Source organism: Argiope bruennichi, chromosome X2 (genome assembly GCF_947563725.1).
Source record: "Argiope bruennichi chromosome X2, qqArgBrue1.1, whole genome shotgun sequence".
In the NCBI taxonomy this organism is placed as follows: Eukaryota; Metazoa; Arthropoda; class Arachnida; order Araneae; family Araneidae; genus Argiope; species Argiope bruennichi.
This window is the reverse complement of record NC_079163.1, coordinates 30905873-30930633: the sequence shown is the minus strand read 5'-3', so window position 1 is coordinate 30930633 and position 24761 is coordinate 30905873. Positions and strand designations below refer to the sequence as shown.

General features: G+C 28.6%; 1 protein-coding gene across 1 annotated transcript in view; it reads left to right on the top strand.

Annotated features, from left to right (window-relative positions):
• Window positions 1–24761, top strand: part of LOC129960510 (MFS-type transporter SLC18B1-like) — a 107022-nt gene that overhangs the window by 18988 nt on the left and 63273 nt on the right. Inside the window, exon 2 of the mRNA XM_056073986.1 lies at window positions 6587–6813. Within this exon, the coding sequence (XP_055929961.1) occupies window positions 6610–6813 (204 nt within the window). The 5' untranslated portion in view covers window positions 6587–6609. The remainder of the gene's footprint in view (window positions 1–6586; window positions 6814–24761) is intronic.

Here is a 24761-nt window from a genome sequence, read left to right as displayed (position 1 = left end):
AATTGGCAGGAGAGATAGAATAATTCCATCAAGGGGCGAGCAACCTATCAACATTTTAAAAACGTTTCGGTTAACCGATTTGAGGGTGATTTTTATCCTTTTTTTTACATAAGATTTGTTTTTCATGGGAAAAGAAAAACAAAAATATGTTTTAATAATCTGGAACAAAAATAGTTTTATTTACTAACAAAGACAAGAACAGCTTTATTGATTTTAGAAAAAGATGAGCTTCTGACAAATAAATTCAAAAAAGAAACATACTACAAAATTTTCGATAAAAAGCAAATTAATCGCGATTGAATAGTAAATAAATAAAATTACTACAAATGAAAAACAATTTTACAACTATGAAAGTAGCAGCATTATTAATAATGAGCAAATGCCTTTTAATAATAAATGTGATTGTCTTAAAAACTATTGATTAAGCATGAAAAATAAATTCGTATGTATTTATAAAATATTTACTAATACCAAGAGGCAACATCCTTGTTGCAAATCTTTATCAGAAACACAAAACTAAACAAATAATGAAATTTGAAATCAAAAAAGAAATATTGCTTCTTTTAAATACCCTCGCAACTTACTTTTACAAGAAATTAAAGAATGCATAAACATTAAATAACTCAATTTTCACAATATTTCTTTTGAATGAAAAAAAAATCAGAAATCCGTTACAATTTAGAGAAGAGTATTCATTATTTATCGCGCTCCAAAGTACACAGACGTAGAGAAGAATGATTGCCTTTCGTTTTGAGATAGGAATTCCATAAATCTTTCTCCGAATTTTATGCAGCATTCCACGAACTTCGATGATTTTACGTGATTTAAGTGCCTTCATGGTATTATTGAATTTCATGCAATCGTTGGCTTACAGCGAAGTATAATTAATTGCTTGGGTTCAGATGGATTAGTTTATCTTCATAAATTAGTGAAGTAATAGCGATTTTGATCTATTCTGCTCCGATATTTCTATTCTGATGATCTCCAGATCCAGCTGTTTAAAATCTTTGTATATTTATCTGAGCTCATCTTTCAGTGTTTTACGAGTACTCATGGACGGGACTAAAAGATCATAAAACAAATTTACGAAAGTGTGCACGATTTTTACTATTTATGGTGCGCTTTTTTTTTTTTTTTTTTTTTTGACTGCTGGTTTTTATGTTTGTAAAGATAATGATATGCTTAACCTCTGAAACTTCGTGCATCGATGTTTTCTGGCTGACAATGTTAAATGCTTTTAGATCTTAACCGTTAATTAATTAATTTAATTAACATTTGATTCCATGTAAATGATACCACTTGATCGTGATTCCATACTGTTCATAATAATGAATTTCTAATAAAAGATTAAATCATAGAAAATAATTAGAAAAAGAAAATTCTACTTTTTGGTGGATTTTCTTATTTAACAACGGTAATAAAAGAGTATTTTATACAAACTGTTTTTATTAAACTTAATCATAAACATTTTATATGTACTCATTTATACATTTATCTGTACTCATTTATTACTTTTTTTGTGTGGTTTGCATTCTAAAAGAATTATGATTTAATAAATGATAGATCTTTATACTGAAAATTTGTTAAGTCATCTTTTTACTACTATTAATAATAATAATTTTAAAACATTTTTCTATCAATGTAGAAAGCCGTTTAATCAAAATCATAACATTCAGGCACAATACGATGTTTCTTTCTTGAATTTATTTGTCAAAAGCTCATCTTTTTCTGAAATAAATAAAGCCGTTCTAATCTTTGTTAGTAAATAAAAGTATTTTTGTTCCATCTAATTAAAACATATTTTTGTTTTGTTTTTTCCTATGAAAAAAAAGGAAGGTTGAAATTTTACATGTATGAAAAAATTATTTTCTTTATTTATAAAAAGAATAATTTAATTCTACATTGTATAGGAAATGGTTATTTGCAGTTCTGTTGAAAAAATACTGCCCATAGGACAAAATGCGGGGGGGGGGAAAGGAAACTGAAATTATTATAGTGCAAATGCATGCATGCTGCAAAAAACTAAAGGATTTATTTTATAAGCACTTTTCGATTATTTCAAATCAACGTTAAACTATTAAAAAAAATGTATTTGATGAAAAATATGAAATTCATATTTTGATACTCTATCATTTTTTTAGAAATTAAAATATTCATTCTGCTATTTAAATTCTTGCTTTGAAAACGATATTTTTTTAGTCAAAATTTCGTAAATTTCAGAGAAGGAAAAAAACTGATAATATTGCAGTCAAATTCATCAATAGATGTTCTATCAAAAATATACTATTTTTTTAGATGCAGAAAAATGTGGATTAAGTTCATCTCTTGTTTCGTAGTGTGTCTTTTTAATGCCGTTAATAGAAATGCTGGCAATTTGATTGACTCGTTCTATAGGATGTGTGCCCGGAATAATTGATTCCCCGTTTCTTGATCAAAATATTTAATTACATTGTATAAAAATTCATCTCAAACGTTTCCACATACCTTAATGGGCTCACGTATTCACAGTGAAATATTTATATTTAATATTTACTGTAAAAAAATATCCAACATTATAATGATACTCTTTAAAAACTTTTACCTTTTTGATTATGATTTTCAACGGAAGAAAAATTTGTTTTTGAGCAATTATGTAAAGAGTATTGCTCTTTTTGTGATGAAATCAGATTTAAAAAAATATATCAAGGCTTCTTTCTTCGCCTATTTAAGTTTTCAAAAGGTTTAAAAGAGATTTACTTCTAAAATATTGACTTCTAGAAAGTAGTAAACTTTCTCACGTTATCGTGACCAAGAAGTAATAAATTTTTAGCAAAAATTTAATTAAAAAATTAAATAATAAATAAATTTTTTAAAGATTTCTTCTATTCAAGTTTCCTGGTTTGGATAGTGGAACTGTGATTTCCAAAGTTAATGAGTATTCTCAAATGACATTAAATGGATATTTAACAAAAGCGTTAGTTAGTTATATTAACGTCCCATTTTTAAAGTAACACTAGGGCTACTTTGGGCCAGACCTCGTAATTTTGATCCACGGACAGATGACGAGGGCGACACCTGAGCTGGCACCCCTTTCCATACTTCCATGCCACACTAGCGGGAGGACGTTTGGACGAAGGATTTAACTTGCGTTTGTTTTTCCGTTTTGGAGATGAAGGATTTAGCATGCACAGACCCGCTTACACGACGGTTCTTCGGTGGATTCGGGTCTCGAACCTAAAAACCTCCGGGCCCAAAGCGGATACCTTACCACCAGGCCACAGCGGCCCTCAACAATAATGTGAAAGAAAATTGAAGGGCTTCGGGAGGGAAGGATTTTCAACCTCCGAAATAGCCTGATGAATGCACTGGAACAATGATTTTATTCACCGAATTGTCTCTTTATTGCTAATAATTACTGCTATTGATTGAAAAGGAAAGCCCATTGCTCGTTTTAATATTTTAAATTACAGTTTCATGGGAAAATATTTACTTTGTAATCAGAGCCGAATTAAGTCGTAGGGGTCCTTAGGCAATGTAGTTTCGGAGGCCCCTTTTTCAATTTTTAATTTATTACCTCAAATATTTTTTATTGACCTTAATTATTTGTATAAGCAGTTTTATGTAGAAAATTCTAAAGAAAAAAATTTTCTACATAAAGTCAAATTTTATGTAGAAAATTATGTAGCAATATTTAATTTCGGAACCTCTTTGACAGAGTTGCTTTAAATGCTACTCATATAAAAACTATTCAAGATTCAAATTGCTCATTGCTTGTTTTAATATTTTAAATTACAGTTTCTTGAGAAAATGTTACCTTTGTAATCAGAGCCGAATTAAGTCCAAGGGGGCCTTAGAAATGCAGATTCTGGGGCCCCTTTTGCGATTTTTAATTTATTACCTAAAATATCTTTTTATTGGCCTTAATTATTTGTATAAGCAGTTTTATGTAAAAAATTTTAAAGTAAAAAATTTTCTACATAAAGTAAAGTTTTATGTAGAAAATTAGGTAACAATATTTAATTTCGGAACCTTTTTGAGAGAGTCCTCATATAAAAAATATTTAAGATTCAAATTTAAAGCAACTTAAAAAAAACTTTTGAGAAAAATCTAAAGACTATTATAGAATCGGGCACTTTTTTTAAAAAAATATAAAGCTATATATTTTTCAATGTTTTTGAATAACATGATAAAGAAAACTTTTAAAAGATAATTAATTAAGAATATTTTAATAATATTTTAGCATTTAACCGAAACCCGATTTCAATTTAGAATCACTTTCAGTGCATGATCCTTGGAAATTAAAGGGATATAATTAGAAGGAATAGGAATTAATATAATCAGAAAATATCCAGAAAGAATATATTGAAATTTCGAGTCCCTCTTATGTTACGGGGCCTCTAAACTGTTGCCTACATTTCCTGCTTGATAATCCGAACCTGTTTATAATGATTGGGTTTTTCTCACGCCTGGTAAAATAGATATCTAATTATTTAGAATACTGTTTGAAGTAGACTTTTACATCTGTTTAAGTGAAAAGAATTAACCCTTCACGACATACTGTATCAAATTTAATATATAATTTACTTTTTATCTTAGTAATGAATAGAAAAGTTTTTTGTCTACTCGTACACATTTTATCAGATTAGACACAACTTAAAAGACCAGAAAATAATAATTTATTTCATTTCAGACCTTGCATCATGGGAAGATAATAGAACAGCGTCTTTAACCTCTCAATTTTTTTAGACAGTTACCAATATCTATAGTAGATAAATTTGATAAAAAACAAAAGAAAAGGATCTCTATAAACTGCTAGCTATCTTTTGTTCGTATTATAAACACATGGGAACGATTAATCCCTGGTACGCGATTAATATTATTCGAAAATCAAATTTGTATTTTAGACCCGTTTTTATCAATCGATTGAAACCAAAATTGGACACAGAACTACAATTATAGTCACAAAATTACATACCAAATTTGATATATTTAAATCATTGCGCTTTGGAGTTACCGCGTTTACATACTTCTGAAAGTACAGACCGACAGACATTCAATTCCAATTGAATTTGCCTCAAAAGTTGAATAGGTGTCTACAATATAGATGCTAAATATGTGCACCCAGTTTTATCCATTTAGCTCTCTTCATTTCGGAGTTATCGTGTTAACTTATATTCGAACAGCCAGACAGACAGACTTCCTCCCAATAGATTTAGCTCAAAATTCGAATAGAAGTCTACAAATTTGATGTAAAAACTATATAACCAATTTCATCCTTCTAGCTCAAACCGTTTTTTGAGTTATCTTTGTTACAGACAGACACACATGCAGACATATTGCTCCCTAGCTTCAAAAATGTATTTTTTGAAGCTAGGAAGGTCTAAAACGTGGAGATTCATCAAATTCTCGAGTTCGAATTTTTTGATGATTACAATATTTTTTCTATACTTCGTATCGAGAAAGTAAAAAGCATAGACGACCCTCAGCATATACAAATGAACAAGAAATGTCAGAAATCTTCAGTATTTTATGCACCACCTTGTGATGTCCGTATAGAGAGGATTGGGCACTTTCCAATGCCCATTGGCAATTGACAACGGTGCAAATGTAAATTTGAAAAATTATCATCTATTAAATGTGAAAAATGTGGTGTATTTCTTTCTTTAAACAAAAAAAAAACAGTTATTTCAGATCATTTCAAATGTGAATAATTAAATATTAGTATTTAAAAAAGTTATACAAAATTTTAACTTTGTATACATTGTATCAAACCTGATACAATAAGAAGAACATTTTTTGCACACTCTGCTCTGAAATTTGATGTGTTCATTAAATTCAACTTAATAATATCAAAATTCTATTTTGATTTTTTTTTGTGCACTTTTTTATTGTTATGTGAACTTTTTATGCCAAAAGCATATTTTTTTTTTTCAATTTTTTAATTTAAAAAATCGTGCATTGAAGGATTAATCAAGATGGTAAAAAATGTTTATATTAAAGCAGCAGCTTCATATCCGAGTTAACTTTGAGTCCAGGATCCGTGATCCTTTAATCCACACCTGTAAATATGACTAATAGGACCGGAAAACTGAATACAAGTATATTTTTCCTAATTTGTTTCAGAAGTACTTTAATAAACTGAAAAAAATATACAATATAATTATTTACATCTTTGAAAGCATTCAAGCGATTTAGAAGCATATACTTTTCTTTAACGATTTTAAAATTAGCCATTGGGTCACGATTAGAGTGGATTTTCTGTGTAGATGAATATGTTAAACACTCGATTCTTCTATCATAATTTTCAAAAAATCATCTATCATATTCATCAAGTCATCTATCTTCTATCATAATTTCAAACAATATATAATATAATCATTTACATCTTTTAATGCATTCGAACGATTTAGAAATATATTCTAACGGTTTAGAAATTAGCTGTTAGGTCACAATTAGAATGGATATTCTATGTAGATGAACATATTAAACACTCGATTCTTCTATCATAATTTTCATTCAAATAAATGTTAGGGAGGTTTGTTTTTAGTTTTTGTTTTTAAAATATTTTTTAAATGTTTTTGTTTTTAAAAATGAGCTTTTATTCCAGATCCAGGAAGCTCGACTGGCACTATGTCGAACGGTCGCTCAGGCAGCAGGAGGGTAACTCTACCCGACGAATTTCCTCCCCGGCCCACGAGTATGATCAAGAATGAACTTATAAGAATGAATTCCAAGATCGAAAAAAAAGAAACTTACACCCTCGTTTTGCTCTGCTGCACTTATTTCTTCTACGGGTTGAGTGTGGGTCTCTATGGCCCACTGTACCCGGAACAGGTATTGTAACAATAATTTATTGCGCTTGAGAATTAATAATATAATTTATCTTTTTATTTGCATAAAGTCATTGAATGTATATTTTAATTTATACGTAGACTATTCTGTCATTTTTCATTTTATTTTCACTGTTCAACATTCTCTCATTCCGGGTTCCATATCGAGCACAAGGATAAAACGTTAGGGTTTTGATTCATGATGTTCCGCCTTGAGACGTGAAACACGGAGTGGCTAAAGTTGCGAAGAAATGCAATCAAAAATCTTAAAATGTCTTTAAAAACTGCAACCCAAGTGATAGACATGATTCTGTCACAAACAGATCAAGTTACGACAGAATTGTCACTCTAAAAAGGTTGAAGTAGACGAACAAAATTTGATCTGCGGTACTTAGATCAAAATTGTAGATTTTGGTCAAATGTTGGTCGAAATTATACGAAAGGGGAATCTATCTGTCCGTCCACGCGAATGTGATTGCGACAGCTTAAAAAAAAAAAAAAAAAAAAGGGCATTTTTTTAAACTAAATCCGTTAATGAATAGACAGTTTGTTTTTTTCTTCTTGTGTACATGAGTTTGATAATACAAAAACGCATCAAGTTATGGAAATGAAATTAAGTCTGTAATTTTTTACATACATTATAGATTTTCTCAAATTTTAAATTTAATAGTTCACTGGGAAAAAGTCCAAAATGCGTACCTGATTCTCTTCTTTCTACTGTGTAAACTAAAACTAAACGAGAGTTAGCGCTGTTGTTATCAGAAACCTAACAATGTATCATTTTCTCCAACTCAAGTCCCGTAGCTATGCAATTTTTTAAGCAGAGAAAAATGATCTATATGTTATTGTTTACGCTCCATTGCTTGATAAAAATATGAATAGTAATGAAGGGAAACAAACAACAAATTTGCTAACGAATTCCATCACGAAAGCTGTTCAGATAATTCTCAACAGATAACACTAGAAATTCTTTTTCCGGTCTCCTTCAGCGAACTGATTCTGTTTTATCTGAAATCACCAATACAACTTATCTGACAATGTTTAGATAACTAAATAAGACCGAACAAAAATTACTAAGGGTTCAATGTTTGATATGATAAAATCTCTTTTCACCCTTTCTTTCCCAGAAATTAATGATGTTAAACAAAAGAAAGGAAAAGCAATTTTATTTCTATTAACAATGTGCAACAAGGATGCATGATGATAAGAAATAGAATAGAATAGAATACTCATAGTTTGTAATTTTCATTTCCTGAGAAATGAATGACGAGTTTAAATATTATAAATTAAACTACTTTTAATTAATTTAGTTTTAGTTAAACCTTTTTATAATTTTTAATTCAAAAATGAAGTTTGACTTAAATACTTCCTAGTTACTTCAATTTTTCTAAATATTTGAAAAGCCAACGATTATCGTAAATGTACTGTAAAATCCTAGGGGCGTCCCCAATCATCATTCAAAACATGTTTATTATATTTTTACAACTATAAAATAAGTTTACTCATTACGTCACTGTTAGCTTGTGCTATTTATGGAAATGAAAGCATAAGGGGTCTCCTTGAAACTTTCTCGCATACTGCCGAATAAATGTATTATCCCCCTCCCTCTGCGTAAAAAAAATGTGATTTTGATCAGAGCCATGATGCCCCGAGATTTCAGATTTTTATTTTCAGCGTCCTGAGTAAGTGATTTGTACTTAGTAGTCTTGTGAAGAAATGAGTGACCGATTGAAAGCAAAATTCGATACAGAACTACAATTTCTTAACTAATTATAAATTTCATTTATCGAAATCATTGGATTTTTGTAGTTATCGCATTAATATACATGCGTATGTACAGACCGACAAACAGACAGCCCAATTGATTTGATATTAATCTATAATCTAGATGTTCAAATTTTGCAGTATACTTTATCTATCTGCATTGTTATGTTTTGTAGTTATCGTGCTGACTTGCACTTTAACAGAAAACTTTATCTATTTGAATTTCGCACATAGTTAGAAAAAAAAAATTTACAAATTTAATGTTAAGACCACAAAATTTCATCTATCTAGCTTTAAACATTTTTGTGATATCATTTTCACAGGGAGATATATAATACCAAATATGAGTTTTTCATATTCAGGGAAATCTGGAAAGTATAGATTCTCCAAAATTTCGAATTCAAATTCTTTGAAGAATATAATACTTTTGCTTTTTATACTGCCTATAAGAGAAAGTAAAAAGTTAGTACCAACTGAATATTTATTATCCCTTTTACACTGTTTCATAAATTTTTGGAAAAACCATTAAAATTTTTTTTTTATCTTTTATCGAAATAAAAACTATTGGTTTCAAAATCTCGTGTCTATCAATTTTGGAGGATTTTAATCTGTCCTCCAAAATAGATGATAAGCAATGACTAAGAATAGAATTCTCCTGTGTTCTCTGCTAAGCACGGATCCAACCCAATACTTTTGGTATTTGTTCGTTTTTGCATTTCATCATTCTGATTTAATTTGAAATTTGCCTTATTTCTATATATTGCTTAGTAAAAAATAAACTTTTCCTCTATCAGTCATCTCCCCTTATTTTGGTAAAAATAAATTAAGTTGGTCTAGGGGTGAGCTTTCTTATCTGACAGCAGGCCGAAAATGTTTTTTTATAATAACGCTTGTTCCTTTGACTTCAGACATCGTTGGGGAGGAGGAGGAGGTGGAGGAAGTTCTAGAAAACAAGTCTCCAAAAATTAAATTCCAATTAAAAAGGAAACATATCAAGAAATAAACAATAAATTTAGTTAAAACTGTTTTTAAAATGTATTTTATAAGTGTGCTAAAAGGTAGATTTTTTTTTTTCATTTCATTTATTTAATTTTTTTTTTACTTTAACTTATAATTTAATATTAAAAATAAAAAAATTATGTGTTCAGTAACTTGAATTGGACTTTTTCCGAAATTCTAGATGGCGCTGCGAGTGTGGACGTAAAAATGAAATAGATTAATCGGTTAATTGATGATTCAATTCATAAAATTTTAAAATGATGTATGCATATGCATATAAAATTTCAAAAACCTAGGAAATCAAGAAGCGAGTGAAAATCAGTTACAAAATTCCATATTTACTAACATGAATAATATCTAATGAAATCAAAAGCAAATAAAATGAGAACAAAAGATTTTTAAAAAATCAAAAAGTTATTCATATTTTAATGTTCGAAATGACTTTGAAAAGTTACTCTAGCCATTGAACGACAAAGTTCAAAATTGAACACAATACTACAATTTTGGTATGATTATAATATACTAAAATTCATCCATTTATCTCCCTACATTTTTGCGTAAACTTAATCAGTTAATTAAGCAGCCAACTTTTAGGTAGATTTGGCACAAATTTTGGTAACAATCTACAATTATTTAAATAAACCCAGATGCCAAATTTCTCTTATCTAACTAGTTGCAGTTTTGAGTTATGTGTTGTCATGCGTCGAAACGGATAGACGCGCAAATTTCTGCTATTCAATTTCGTCTAATTTTGGAATAAATATAGCATACCCAATTTCATCCGTCTAGCTTAATGCGTTTTTGAGTTATCTTGTTTATAGAGAGACAAAAGAACTTTGTTGTTGTTGTTGTTGAGCGAGATCTTAAACGAGAATCATCACATTTTTGATGATTAAAATATTTCTATATGTATACTTCCTATAAAAATGTCGTAAGAAAATGTAAAGTTTCCTTTACATCTGCATTTTCATAAATTGTAATTTTCATAAATAAGTGTAAAAATAAATTTCATAACGATTAGAAATATGATAATTGTCTTGCCTACTTAACTTATTCATTATTAAAATTGTAGTAAATTTTAAAAAAATCATATCTAACAATAATGATTTATATTTAAAATCTCTTATGGAAGCTCGCTTTTAATAAGTCAGAAGGGAATATGTTTATGTTTAAATGTTAAATCTGACATTTAACTCTGGTATCCCCGCCCCCCCCCCAAAAAAAGCTTTTATCTTCCCGACATTCCTTCTTACTAGGGATGGTGGAGACCTTCTGACAATAGCTATGTATTAAAACAAAATGAGCTAAAAGCATTAAAAATATTTTATACATCAAAATTAAAAAGCCAATTAACACTAACTTAATTATAAAGAAAGAATCAGATACGTTTATTTCCAGTATTTAAGAGAAATGTTTTTAAAAATCAGGATAGTTTCTTGAATGATTTTGCTTATTAATATTCAAGAATCAGTCTGAAGTATGTAGTATTAAGATTATTACGACCTCACCTGAATAACCTGACCCCACAGTAATAACATGAATATTTTAAGATGGAAATAAATGCTGCGATAAAAAATATCAGATAATATCTAAGACTTTGATAAGATATGTTTGATAAACACAATGCTTTGAGGCAATACGAAAGATGTCGACAGTTTAAGTCACAGAAATTCATGGCATTTTACGCTAATGAAGATATTTAATCAGGAATTCTGTTCTGAAATGATAAATATTTTTTACTATACCTAAAATCGAATCCAAGCCGTATTATAATGCATCATTCAGCATTTAAGAAATGAATACAGAAATATCTTTGAAGACTAAATAAAAAAATTAAAAACTTGGTGATAAAGAGTGGTGAAGAGCTAAAAGAAGGAATTATATGAAGGAATTTATTAGAATGAAAAGACAGAACTATAATTATAGATTAAATCTGTATTTACTAATTTTAGTCTGTTTGAATGAGATTTGCAATTTACCCCGTTGTAAAAATAACTGCTTCTTTAGGCAGAGGCTGCAAAAACTGATAAAAGTAGAGCAGTAAAAAATAAATCAATTTTCAAATCACCAGATTTGTATTAGGCACATATGTATTACAGAAGTGAATTAGAGAGTTGATTGAAGATTGATCATGAAATGTAAAGTCATATATCTTTTTTTTTTTTTTTCCGATGCAAAAATGCATTTTAACATCAAACGAATCCCTAATATCTTCATTATTGTTGATCTGAATATTCAATTATTTATCAGTTCCAGTTATTCTGTGATGTATGAGTCTGTACTTTGGTTTTTAATAGATAAAAAGCAGAAGTGCCATAGTACTGAAAATTGCTTATTTGATATACTTCTTGTTATGGAAAATAGATGGCACTACCTGTCGGAGTTTCCATAAATATGGCTTCGAGTATTTGTCATACGAATCAGTAATCAGCATGAAGCTTATTCACTAGAAATTCATAAAATTTCACCTGAGATTTTAAATCGTATTTTTATGCATATTATTTTTTTTAATACCCTAAATATTAAAGTTATCGATGTTTTGATCAGTTTCCGGTGCTTATGTGATATACTTTTGGTTATGGGAACTAGATGGCACCACATGTTCCCAGCTTCAGTAAATATAGTTTCAGTGTATACTGTCAGTAATCAGCATCAAATATATTCGTTAGAAATGCCTAAAATTTCGCTTAAGATTCTAAATCATATTTTTCTGCACATATGATTAATATACTAGTCACAATTTAAATAATGTGTAATAATTTGAATAAATTAAATTAAATTAATAACAAGATTTAATTATAAGAAACAAAGAAATATTTCTAATGAAAATTATGCTGAATCGAGCAAACATTGCACTAATATTTGAAATCTAAATAATTGAAATGCAAAATTAAAATGCACACTTGACAAAACTAAAATTTTAATAAAATTAACTACAATAATTTTCGATAACTTTTAATCATTTTTTAATTACGAAAGATAGCAAATATTTTCAGCATGTATTTCTTTAAAAAATAAGAATTAGTTACAGCAATTATTTTTATAAAATTAAGTAATCCGTTCCTGTAATATTCTTCTGAAAATCGAAAACGAAACGTTAGAATCATTTTGTCACATTTGCTTATCATTTCTACTCCGCAAATCAAAGCGCTATGCGTGTGATTCAGTTATTTTATTCTAATTCATTCAGAAAATATTGAAAAATAATAATACAGTGTACAACAAGTGAAAATTATTTCAATTTGCCATCAGTTATTTCATCTTTCATAAAGTTATCAAAATAGCGCTGTAAAAAATATGTTTTTAAAACTAATGATTTCTTAATTCTAGTTGTCTGAAATAAATTCTCATAATAAGAACCTGAATATACATTATTTAGTTTTAGTTTACGAAAGAATTCAGAAAAATATTTTAAATATCTGGCAAATGTACTGTGCAGAAATGAATTTTAATTTTTCATAGTTGAGTGTTTTATTTTTTATAATTTGTTAAAAAAAAAAGCTTTTGAAGAGCTATTAATTTGTTTTACCTTATTCTCTTTTTTAGGAACTGAAACTTCTTTGAAAAATCAATAGCTATAAAAAAAAAAAAAAAAAAAAAAAGAAAGAAAGAAAAGAAAGGTTGTTGTGTTGTTTTAAAGCTGGATAGTCTTTTAAAAATTGCTTCATTAAAAATCAATCAATGTCTGCATACTATTAACACAAGATATACAGATACAAGTATCATGTCCTATTAGCGCAAAATATCGATCGGTATCTGTACGTTGTTATTCGGTATCGTGAAAATATCGGATCGATTTTTGCGACATTTGCGCTAATTGGTATCGGATTACATGGTACTATTTTTAGAATGAAATCGATGATTTTCTTAAAGGCAAAAAATATTCGCCGTTGTCGTTGTTATCGGATGAAAGTTATTATTTTTTGAAATTCTTCTTTTATTAATTTGGGCATAGTTTGTTTCAGCTGGCATTTTATTTCCCATTAATAACTAAAATGATAAATTAATAATGCAAATCATTTTAATAAAAGCGTCAATAATTTGAAAGTATTTAAACATAACAGCACTTTTACATGTTAGTTTCAAAATTAATTATTTAATAAGAAATTTGTTTGTTTGTGCAAGATATAAGATCTTAGAAAAAAGGAGGGAAATATACATCCTATTCGAACAGTTGGGGGGCCCATGATGTTTTAGCTTATATGGAGTGGAAAGAGAGGGATTTTATTAATAAATTGTTTCATACTTCCAGAAATGGTATTAATGATGATAGAATTGATTCAAAGCTACATAAACACATTAAATATATTAAGCGCATAAATAAACAAAATTTTACTAAACGCAGAAGCAAAATTAAGTATTAAAATACCTTCAATTGATCTCCGACATCTAGTTATACCTTTGATTATCAAATTAAAATTATTATTTCAATTGAAATTCTCACCGTTGGGAATTTTATATTTGATTTAAAACTACGATATTGTGCAAAATATATTGCTTGGTTGTTGGGATCAATAATGGTGTATTTAGCTATTTTGTGCTTCAGGCAGCGAGCAATACGAAGTTTTTCTCCTTTTTTTTTTTTTTTTTAATAAACTGATCAATTCATAGTCGCATTTTAAATTAAGCTTTATTTTGGATTAACCTTTTTCTATTTTATTATTAAAAACGTATTTGTTTATTATTTCTCCAACCTGCCCGGGATTTGCATATGTACATAATATTATTGAAACAAAAGATCGGTGTTTATAAGCATTTATAGCCGATAGGAACCTGATCTATTATGCTTATGTTTCTACTTATTACTATTATTCTTATTCTTATTATTACTAATATTACTCTATTATACAAATTTTATCCTAATATTATATAATTTATAAAATTTATATTTTTTTACTAATTCATATGTTTAGCTTATAGAAAAGCAAAGTTTCTATAACCACTCTGCTCGCAGTACATACAAATTAGTAGATATATATTATTAAATTTTGAAACAAAATCTATTCTGGGGCGATCTTTTTGTCCCAAGTAGCGAACACGATTACTACAAAATGCCAAATAGATAAAATTCTGTTCACAAATTTAGCAAGTAAAATGTCGATTCTTATCACATTTTAAACCAAATATGGCAGAGTTGACCATCTGGTCGGTATGTATTTTTGCATGCATGTCAAAGCGGTAAAACGTAATGACTTAAAAAATGAAATTTGGTATGCAATCTTGTGACTACAATTCAAACGAGGGTCGCATGTTCCAAAATTTGTCGAGCATTTGAACTTCATGCATGGTAAATCTAACATATTGAGTTAGATGCTGTCACATAATGTGTTGTAGAAGTGAGGAGAGTTGTTTACCAGTCATTTATTTGAGTAATAAAGACCATCGATAATTTCAATAAACAGAAACTGCATATAAAAATGGAAGTAGTGGTGTAGCTAAAGAATACAGTAATTCTAAATTCATGTTAAAATATAGGCAGTGGTGAAAAGTTTACGGTGTGACAAAATGAAGAAACCATATAAAAGGAACATTTAAGATGGAATATTGCTTTAGCTTAGCTAATAATAATATAATATCTTGAGTGCATTCTCATTTCCGATTCTGATTTTTTCGCACAGTTGCAATATAGTATAACTCTAATTTAGGAGCTCGCTAAATATGGTGCGTTAACAACAAAATATTTAACACTAAACATATGGCTCAAAATTGCCATTTAGAGGACATCGTGTTTTTATAGAACGAAACATCAACATAATAACATAGACTAAATTATTCGTGACATTAAGGTACAAGATCAGAAAATTATCGCACCCGGCAATCCTCCGACTGATATAGTAATTTGAAGATCTGCCATTTCAGGTATCGTCCTGGACCTTTGATTACGGCTCAATTTAAGAGGTTCGTCCCCAGAAAAACCCTCATGTATTTTCAAAAATAGGTCCTTAACCTAATTTCAGTTCATGAGCTTTCTCTCAGATGTGATCCCTTTTGCTTATAAGTATTTTAAAATCTATTAAATATTTATACAAATATGAGATTTTAGAATCGGTTGCAGGCATTAAGCGCTCTCTCTATTTTTTCTGCTGCTATTACTGACAGATCTAAACACATGAAAATATAGAATGCAGGTGCAGGGACGCTTTGGGCGATGACGAAAAATACGCAGAATAAATTTTTCCAAATATAGTGTAGTAAGTAATAAATGTACGATAAAACAAATAAATATTCTTTTCTGCTTTTCGAAAATCGCCACCAGAAACAGGTTATTCCTTTTTTCCTCGATTGGTTTACTATTGCCTTAGTCGACGATAGTTAACGGACAGAACATTTAGAGATATGTCTTTCATTCAACAAGCATATGAAATCTGGAAATCTTGTTAAAATTATAAATAATTATTTAAATTTTATCATCATTTATTCAATTATGTAATTGCAAGTTTGTTTGTTTTTTTATTTTATTGTTTGCAAACTTGCCAGCTAAAAATTTATAAACTTCTGGTATTTCAAAATTTTAACTTTAGTGAATTTGATCTTTAAAATGGATCGTGTACGATTTCCTTTCCTTTTATATGACTAAGTACCAAATACGTCATTATAATTTGAGCTATAACAGACATATTTCCACTACATATGTCATACTTCAAATTCGGCAACAAAAAAAAAAGCCTTCTTTTTATACAAAAGAATTGTATAGCTTAGCTACTTTTACTCTCAAATTATTGCAGGTTGCCAGAAAATATCATATAATCACTAGTATTCCAGTGTTACAATTTCGAATCTTTTTTTTTCTGTGTGTGGTTTTTTGACATATGACATTTTGATTTAGCAGTGGTGACTCATAGATTAAATGAAACTACTCAAAGTCTGAACAATTTTTTTAAAAATTTAATTCCCGTTGAAAATTTTCATATTTCTAGAGAATAATATATAATCAAAAAATAAACTTCATAGTCATATCTTGTGGCAACTGACGATCTTTGATGTTATCAGAATTCATTTATTTTGACTGGGAATACAACCCAAGACTAAATTCCCACCATGATAACTACAGTACCAAGGCAGACGTTTTATAAAAAATGAACCTTTTTAATACATAAAATTGTATAAAATATTGCTGAAAGAGCTACAACGAAATTTGATTTAAATTATCAAAATATGGCTGAGAAGAGATAGATATACACTAACTATAAAACTGAAATACAAACCTAAGTTATTGACTGCGGAAAGACAGTTTTCGATACCGAAACGAAATATGAGGAAATGTGAATAGATTCCCAAGATGGAAGGTAAACACGGGGAAATAATTCAAACTGCCATCTGCCTATAAAAATTAAATATTATTTGCACCTGTTCATACGGAGAGAAGGGAAAAGGCTCTAAAGTTGCACGTTCTAGTTTTAGGAATACCATCTTTTCACAATCGAGTTTTGTTTTTCTTCTAGCGAAAGTTTTCTACGATTCCATCTGAATAAATAAATCCGAACTTCCCGGTATAAAGTAAAAGAAATATGCAGGAACATTTCCTTTTTTTTATATGCGCTATTTCGTAATCGAAATTTTGTCTGCCGTATTTATTTAAAAAAGAATAATAGTTAAGTTTTAGTTTTTAATAAGATGTCTTAACGGTAAAAATATTGCTTTTCTTTTGCAAACTACAAAAACAGTAGAGTAATATCATATCGTTTTATAAAGTTTAAGCTTCTTTTTATGAAAAATTTATTTAACATTTGACATCTACGATATCCATATGAAATATTTCAGTAATTAAAAAATATACAAGTTGTTACATTTATAAGGTTTTAAATGGTATTCTATATTTAAAAATATTTCCAAACAAGAATATTCGCATCAGTATAATAAAATCAATTCACATAGCATCATATACACATGGCAAACGCAAGTATGCAGATTGATTGATTCTGTCTTGAAATCACGTTCTTTCCCATGTTGCGAGTGCTAACTGCAGTCTGAAATTAAATACGCACATGAATCATGTGATCATATTTGATTGCATTCTATACATTTCAACATGTTTAAAATGAAATTGGTAATTTGCGGAAGTATTACAAGCTAAATGACAAATATATATAGAAGCATTATTTTGTTTGAAGCAGAATGCAGTTTCAAAGATAGAGAAGACACTTTGAATTCTTAAACGTAGCTTTAATCCATCCTGGGTAGGCATAATTTATTTACAAGAAGGCGCGGACAAGGGCGCGTCCGCTCACGGCAGCAGATTAGTCAAGAAGTGGCGTAAAAAGAGGGAGAAACACATTATCCCTGTCTTATATACTGTGGAGTTTTAATAGGGATTTCCATGGCATGTTAATCAAAAAGCAAGGGAAACTCAGGGATCTTTTAGAAGAATTTGTAAAGTCAGCGGTATTTTGTCTCTTCACGCAGAGCGTGTGTAAGTGTCGGCGTTTAGCCGATTCAGCAATTTTATAAAGCTTATCTTTAATTAAGTAAGTAGAGAAAGTGGAATTGGATTAGGAAATTAGAGAATGAAATTACTATGGGTTAAATTAAGATAAAGCTTTGGAAATAAATTTGGACTAAATTAAGATTTTAAAATATCATTACACACACACACACACACAAATATATATATATATATATATATATATATATATATATATATATATATATATATATATTGAAATGTAAAGTACATACAGTCATTAAAATAGCAGTTAAAAATTTTCAAATCACATGCAGTAGGTACCTTTTTAAAGCAAGTATTAGAAGCAGATATTGAACATCTATCATAATTTACTCTAGATAATCAAAGATATCTTTCCTGTCTTTAAGTGGTGGACAATTTTGCCATCGAAATTAAAAACACATGCCTCTTTGAGGTGTTAGTAAATGAATAGACTGTTCTGGAAGTAATAATAAACAGCATGCTATTCTAAATATGCGTGCAAAACAAATAAATCTGGAGTATGAAACAAAATGATTTCTTCTGTTGTTCAAATACTGCAAAATTCTGAACATTTCTGAAATGAGGTACTGCAACTCGGAGCTTTATGATATTTAATTAATATGTTTATATGATTAACTTTCTGTCCATAAACAGTTAAATTATCAAATTCACATAAGGTTTCAGAGATTACCAATGATTATTTTAAAGAAAAAAGACGTGGAAGAAATGAAAAGATGCTGAAGTAAAACTGTTGAGTCTAAATGCGACTTGAATCTTGACAACGAATTGGAAAATTTCTTATCAAATAGTTTCTTAAGTATGCATGTGAGAAACATAGCATAATTTTTCTTTCATAATTTCCAAGCAATATATAAGGCAGATTACATAAAATCTCAGTTACATACCGTTAAGGTTTAGAAAGATATCGGCTTTGCAAAAAGCTAATTTTCAGCTGTTCTCTTACAGACACAAATTGATATTTTCCTACAAATTGATATATTTTTAATTTGACTCTTTGTAATTATATAAAGGCTCAAAATATACCGAATATCCATATATACTTATATATAATTTAACATTATATTTGAATAATATATTATCTCATACTTAAAAAAATATCGAAGACTCATTAAAAGGATTTAATTTATCTAAGAAATAAATTAAAGCAGTACTTTTAAACAAAAAAAAAATATTACATTTGTTTTGCTGGATTTCATAAATATATTTTGAACTAATCACCATTTTTGTTAAAAATTCTAAATTATTTTACTTCTTATTACTTAAGTAATTTTGCTTAAATCTTAGATGTTCCACAATAACCTATGAATCAATGATTTTTAATTAAAATTTGTTATTTATATAAGTATCAGATAAATAACATGAAGATTCAACAGAACCAAAATTGAGGGAATAAAGAATTCAGGATCAAAATTGAATTTGTTCAAAAATGGAAATATGTTTCTTCATTCATGAGTTATACATTAAAAAGATTTTGATCTTTTCACTTATTATTCTGTTAGTACTTTTTGGAAATGTTTCCTGCATAAAGTAAAGGGAGTCCTTAAAATTTTATTCAGTAGTTTGGAAACTTTTGTTAATTCGAAGAATAAATTTTGCTTCTTCTACTTTAGCAAAATTTTGATTATCGCCATCGAAATCAGAGATTGTCCATAAACTATGATCGTTTTAAACAATTTAATGAATCGTATTCATCTAGAGTTACCAATTAACTTCACATAATCATTTTAATAATACTTTAACGACGGCCATTTAATAACTCTGAAATTTGAATATGACATTTTTTATAATGAAAAATGAAATTTTGTATAAAATGTTTAACATTATCTATGACAGATTCAAGAGCATCAATTATCAGGTAATTTATTTAAGTACGTAGAATTCATCTGATGAAGATATTAAAGCAGAAATAAAATAAAATTGGTTAGTTTTAATTACATATAACTTCTATAACTGTAATGATTTTTTTTCAATCAAAATTTGACAAACTATTTCAAATAAAAACAGTCGTAAAATTCTGTAAAAAAAATTAATAACGGGGATATATGTCTTTCGTGTCTGTTCTTTATTAACATTACATATCTCTGACTATTTTTTTATGTAACACTCTTTCAAAAAATTAATAGGTTCTTAATTACCCTCTCAAATATTCTAATCAAGAAAATATCGCGATTGGTATATGATTAGAATTAATGTTTCAAAGGTTTAAGATTAAATAGATCAGTTGAAAGCAAATATGCATATCGCATTGAATACCACACACTAAAAGTTAGAATTTTCATGTTTTATATTCAAAAGGAATTTCACAATTAGAAGTAATATGCTAATTTATTTTAAGAAAATATTTTTGAAGAATGCTTTGTAAATTGAAAGGGTTTCCTTGTAATATCTTCCTAAATTAAGTACCCACGTTTTCTCGATTTACATTATACGGGGAAAATAACATTCAATTTCAATAAAACTTTTGAAAGCAGGTAGTGAAACGTACACTCAAAATCAGTTCTTAAATATCTTATAAGAAATATATCAAAAAATATTTATTATAAGACGCCTTATAATAAAGTCTTCAATAAAAAATTTCAGTTGAGAGTCTTGACTCCACTCTCTTTTTACTTTCTACTCATCAGTAGAAAGGTCAAGGCTTCGAATATCTTTCATGAGAAGAACTCAATATTTGTAGGAGTGTTTATGAAAAAGTAATATCATTTTTTTAACTTGATGCATTGTTTCATAAGAGATATCTGTCAATCAGTAGGTTCTTCTTCTTCTTCTTTTTTTTTTATTCTCTTGAAATATCTTTGCTAAATAAATTTCCTCAAAAAAAAAAAAAAAAAAAAAAAAAAAAAACTTTACCTGATAATTCCTGGAAGTTTATTTCTGAAAACTTCTGAGAAGAATCAAGTTTTCGAAATCAGCAGGATTCAATTCTCCAAGAAAAACATGACCTTGCTAAAAATAATTATACTATAGAAAAAATAAGATACCTCAAAATATTTTCTTTTATTTTCCGGAACTAAACTATTTTTAAAAAATATGTCACTAGTTCAATAAAGTGGGAAAACAAAATGCCACATTATTTGAACAATTTTGACAGCTTACGTTTATTTTTTTAATTTTAGTTCAAAAGAACATTATGCAATGGTAATATACATAGAGCCAAATATTAAAAACAAACCAACTGAAAGTGTACAATTTGATTTAAAAGTCCGGTATTAAATTTGAAACCTAGGACTTTTAAAGGTTAATAGAAATAATGTTATTTTACTCTTTTAAGCACTGTTCTTTCATCTAATTCTTTATATCAGTAAAAAATAAATAAAATAAAAAACGTAAATTTATTTGAGAAAAAAAAGGGATGCCAATCTACATATTTCTATATATATCACATTAATTACATGTACACGTGTTGAATAAAAGCAGCGCAAGCCAATTTACATTTTCGAGTATTTTCAGCTGCAAACTGGTTTCGAACGAAAGATAAATTATTTGTTTTAAAGAAGAGTTTCGGCTGTGAAAATATATTAAAATGCAATTTATATAAATAAAAATATGAAAGTTCCTTTGATTGCAACGATCAAAATTCAATTAGAAAACTGTTTTCAGGCCTTTATTTCAATTCATTTTCAATTATTGTTTTTTATAATCTTCGGGACGTGAAATGCGTTTTGAGGGAAATCCGTCTCCAAAGAAAGAGGTTAAGAAATTTCTCACCAGATTCAAAATGGAAATAATGAGTCATTTGGCTTTGTTTTTTCAGGAAACATTTCATTGGATGAATTCAAATTTGATTGTTTCTGGTTTATTTAAGTGTGGACTGTTTTTATTTTCAGATATGTTCATTCGGTCAGAAAATTCATTTATTTATTTTACCTGTTAATATATTTCTCTGGTTTGTTTATGTTGAAAATGATTAAAAGTATGAAAATAAACGGAAAATATAACTTTTGATCCATATTTTGAAATAATATAGAAATAATAAATATTCAAAAAGTTTAAGAGCGATATATGTGTAAAAAAAGTAGAAAATAATTTTTTTATAAAAAATTTGAAAGTCAAAACAAAACTCTTAAAGTGTGATGTCTTGAAGTAAATTGGAAGTTTAATTGAATTCATAATATATTTTAATTTTTCTGTATTGAATGTTTAGAAACTTCCTTTCTTATGATATTCATTTTGGTTTAATTTCCCATTGATTAAAACATGCTTTATTATAAATTATAATAATTATTTTCTAACTAATAAATTATAATAATAATTTTCTTTTTTTATTTAAAATATTAATGTGTAGACGGATATTTTTATTCTTGTATTCTTATAATATTCTTAATCTCAAATAAAAAAAATTCTAATTTTTTCTTTCTAATTTTGTAGTGTCTTATTATATTCTTAGTTTCTTATCTTAAAAACAAGATTTGCTAAGCAGTAGTAAAAATCTTCAGTCAGTGAAGGTTATTATTGCTATCATTATTATTATTACTGTCAACTTACAGTTGCTTTTAAAAGAGGAACGACTGAAAGTGCATTTGTTCTTGATTATTATCTAACTTCAGATTTATTAAATTAAAAATCATATTGATGAGTTAAGTTCTGAAAATATTAAAATGTTACATTGTCATTGAAAACACACAAAAAAATTAAAACTTTTTTCATTTCTGACAACGGTAAAATTCCCAGGTTGGTGACTTCCAGTTCTAACGTTTCTTAGCAGAATTCATTGAATAATGCCTTCAAACCCCGACATTTGGAATAATAAGACCGTTCTAGTTCCTCTTAGAGGTACGACAGCTGTGGTGTTTCCTGGTTAATGGGCCGAACTTCCTTGGGTAGGGTCTATGTATGGGCTGCGCCGTGCTATTCAGAAATTATCAGGGCAACATTGAGCAAATCTCAATACTCGAATTATTATCTGCGTAGACCAATAAGTCATTCAGTTTATCTGGAAGAACTTAGTTTGGTTTTTTTCCGGAAGCTGATACTATCACTTTTGGACAATTTTAGCGAGTAGTCAGTAAGTTGAGCTCACTTCCGGAATTCTTAGACCTTCGGAATCCCTTGACTTCCGGATTTCTTTGATCTTGACCTTCATCCCGCTGAACTTGTTTCGGTTTTTTTTCCGCGCTTGTCATTTTACATCGTACTATTTTGTTTTAATTCGAATTTTGCAAATTATTCGCGCTTTCTACGCCACCTAATTTCGATAATAATAGATGTCTACTTTATTGCTAAATAAAATGAAGCATCTCCTCCTTCGTTTAAATTTCCGTCCTGTATGGCGCAAAGGCAAGTTGGAAAGGATGGAGATGGAAGCACGCATTTATAGAACACTAAAACATCCGGCTTTATTTTTATCCGACGGGCCCTTACGCTATATTAGGCTAGATACTTGGGAATCTGTGCTTTTCTGATATTGATCGATTGATAAATAATTATGCCGAATTCTCCGATCGGGACTGTAGTTACAGGTAGGGTGTTACCGAAGGAGAGATGAGATTGACTTCCGCCAAGAGCGCAGGTAAAGAGTGTAGGTGAAACAATGACTATAAAAAAATTAAGAATTTGATTGATGTGATATGTTATGTAAGTAAAAAAAAGGAAAAGAGATTATGCCTTCTGTAGATTATTAAAAACTTGTATTAAATAAAAAATAATAATAATTTAGAAATATGTACAATGTTATCTACTTATTGCAGTGATATATTTTATCTGTAATGTACAGCATTTTTCATGAACATAATGCATTAAAATATTATTTTTCAAGAATTCTACATTTTGACTAAACTTTGGTACACAATTATAAAATGTATTAAATTGGCTACGAAAATATTGCTGAAATGTAGATTTCTGGAAAGGAAGAAGGAAAAAATCAGAGAGAGGGGTGAAAATTTAAAAAAAAAAAAAAAATGGCACATAATTTGGGGATGTACGCAATTTTGGCAGTTCTGTCAGGGAAGACATGCTTCGGTACAAGCTTGGTTACAGTATGAAAGTAACAACAATGAAGACCATAGACATTCTGTTGCAATGTTTGTAATATGTAACAGTACGCGCCATCCACAACTAAAGTGCGCATGTATTAAGTTAAGCTAAGACATCATATTCTTGTTCCTATTGTAAAATTTTGAATGAATTGAAAAATTAATATGGCATGATGCATGAGATGCGTATCGCTTCAATATGCATTGACCTCATTCCGCAGGCGCTAATTTAAAAGCTACAATTGAAGCTCGTGAAGAAGGAATTTTAAGGAGAGCTTCTCCTTTCGACTTATTTGTATATTTACACAATATATTTTGTGTAAAAACTCTGGCATAATGCCTTTTGTCTTAAGCCTTGTTACTTTTAAATTACCGGAAAGGGAGGAGGTCCGAGTGTGTATATTGGTCATCTTTCCTTTAGCTTGTTGGATCCGAAATTTTAAACAGATTTGTACTTTTGATGGCAAGACCATATACCAAATTTCATTTGTCTAGCTTGTTTCATTTTTTGAGTTATCATGTTCATAGACAGAGAAACAAGAGTTTTCTTCCAACAAGGATAGATTTGCGACGCGGAGATTTAAAATTACCAGAACAAATTTTTTGTCGATTAGTGCATTTTCTCTTTATTTCATATATGAGAGAATAAAAACATATTGATATCCTTTTACTGATATTGTGCTAATAATACCAGTGGTAAACAAATCATATCTTATTTCGAAACTTAAACTTACTTATCATAAAAAGAAAAATATGTGGATATTTGTAAAC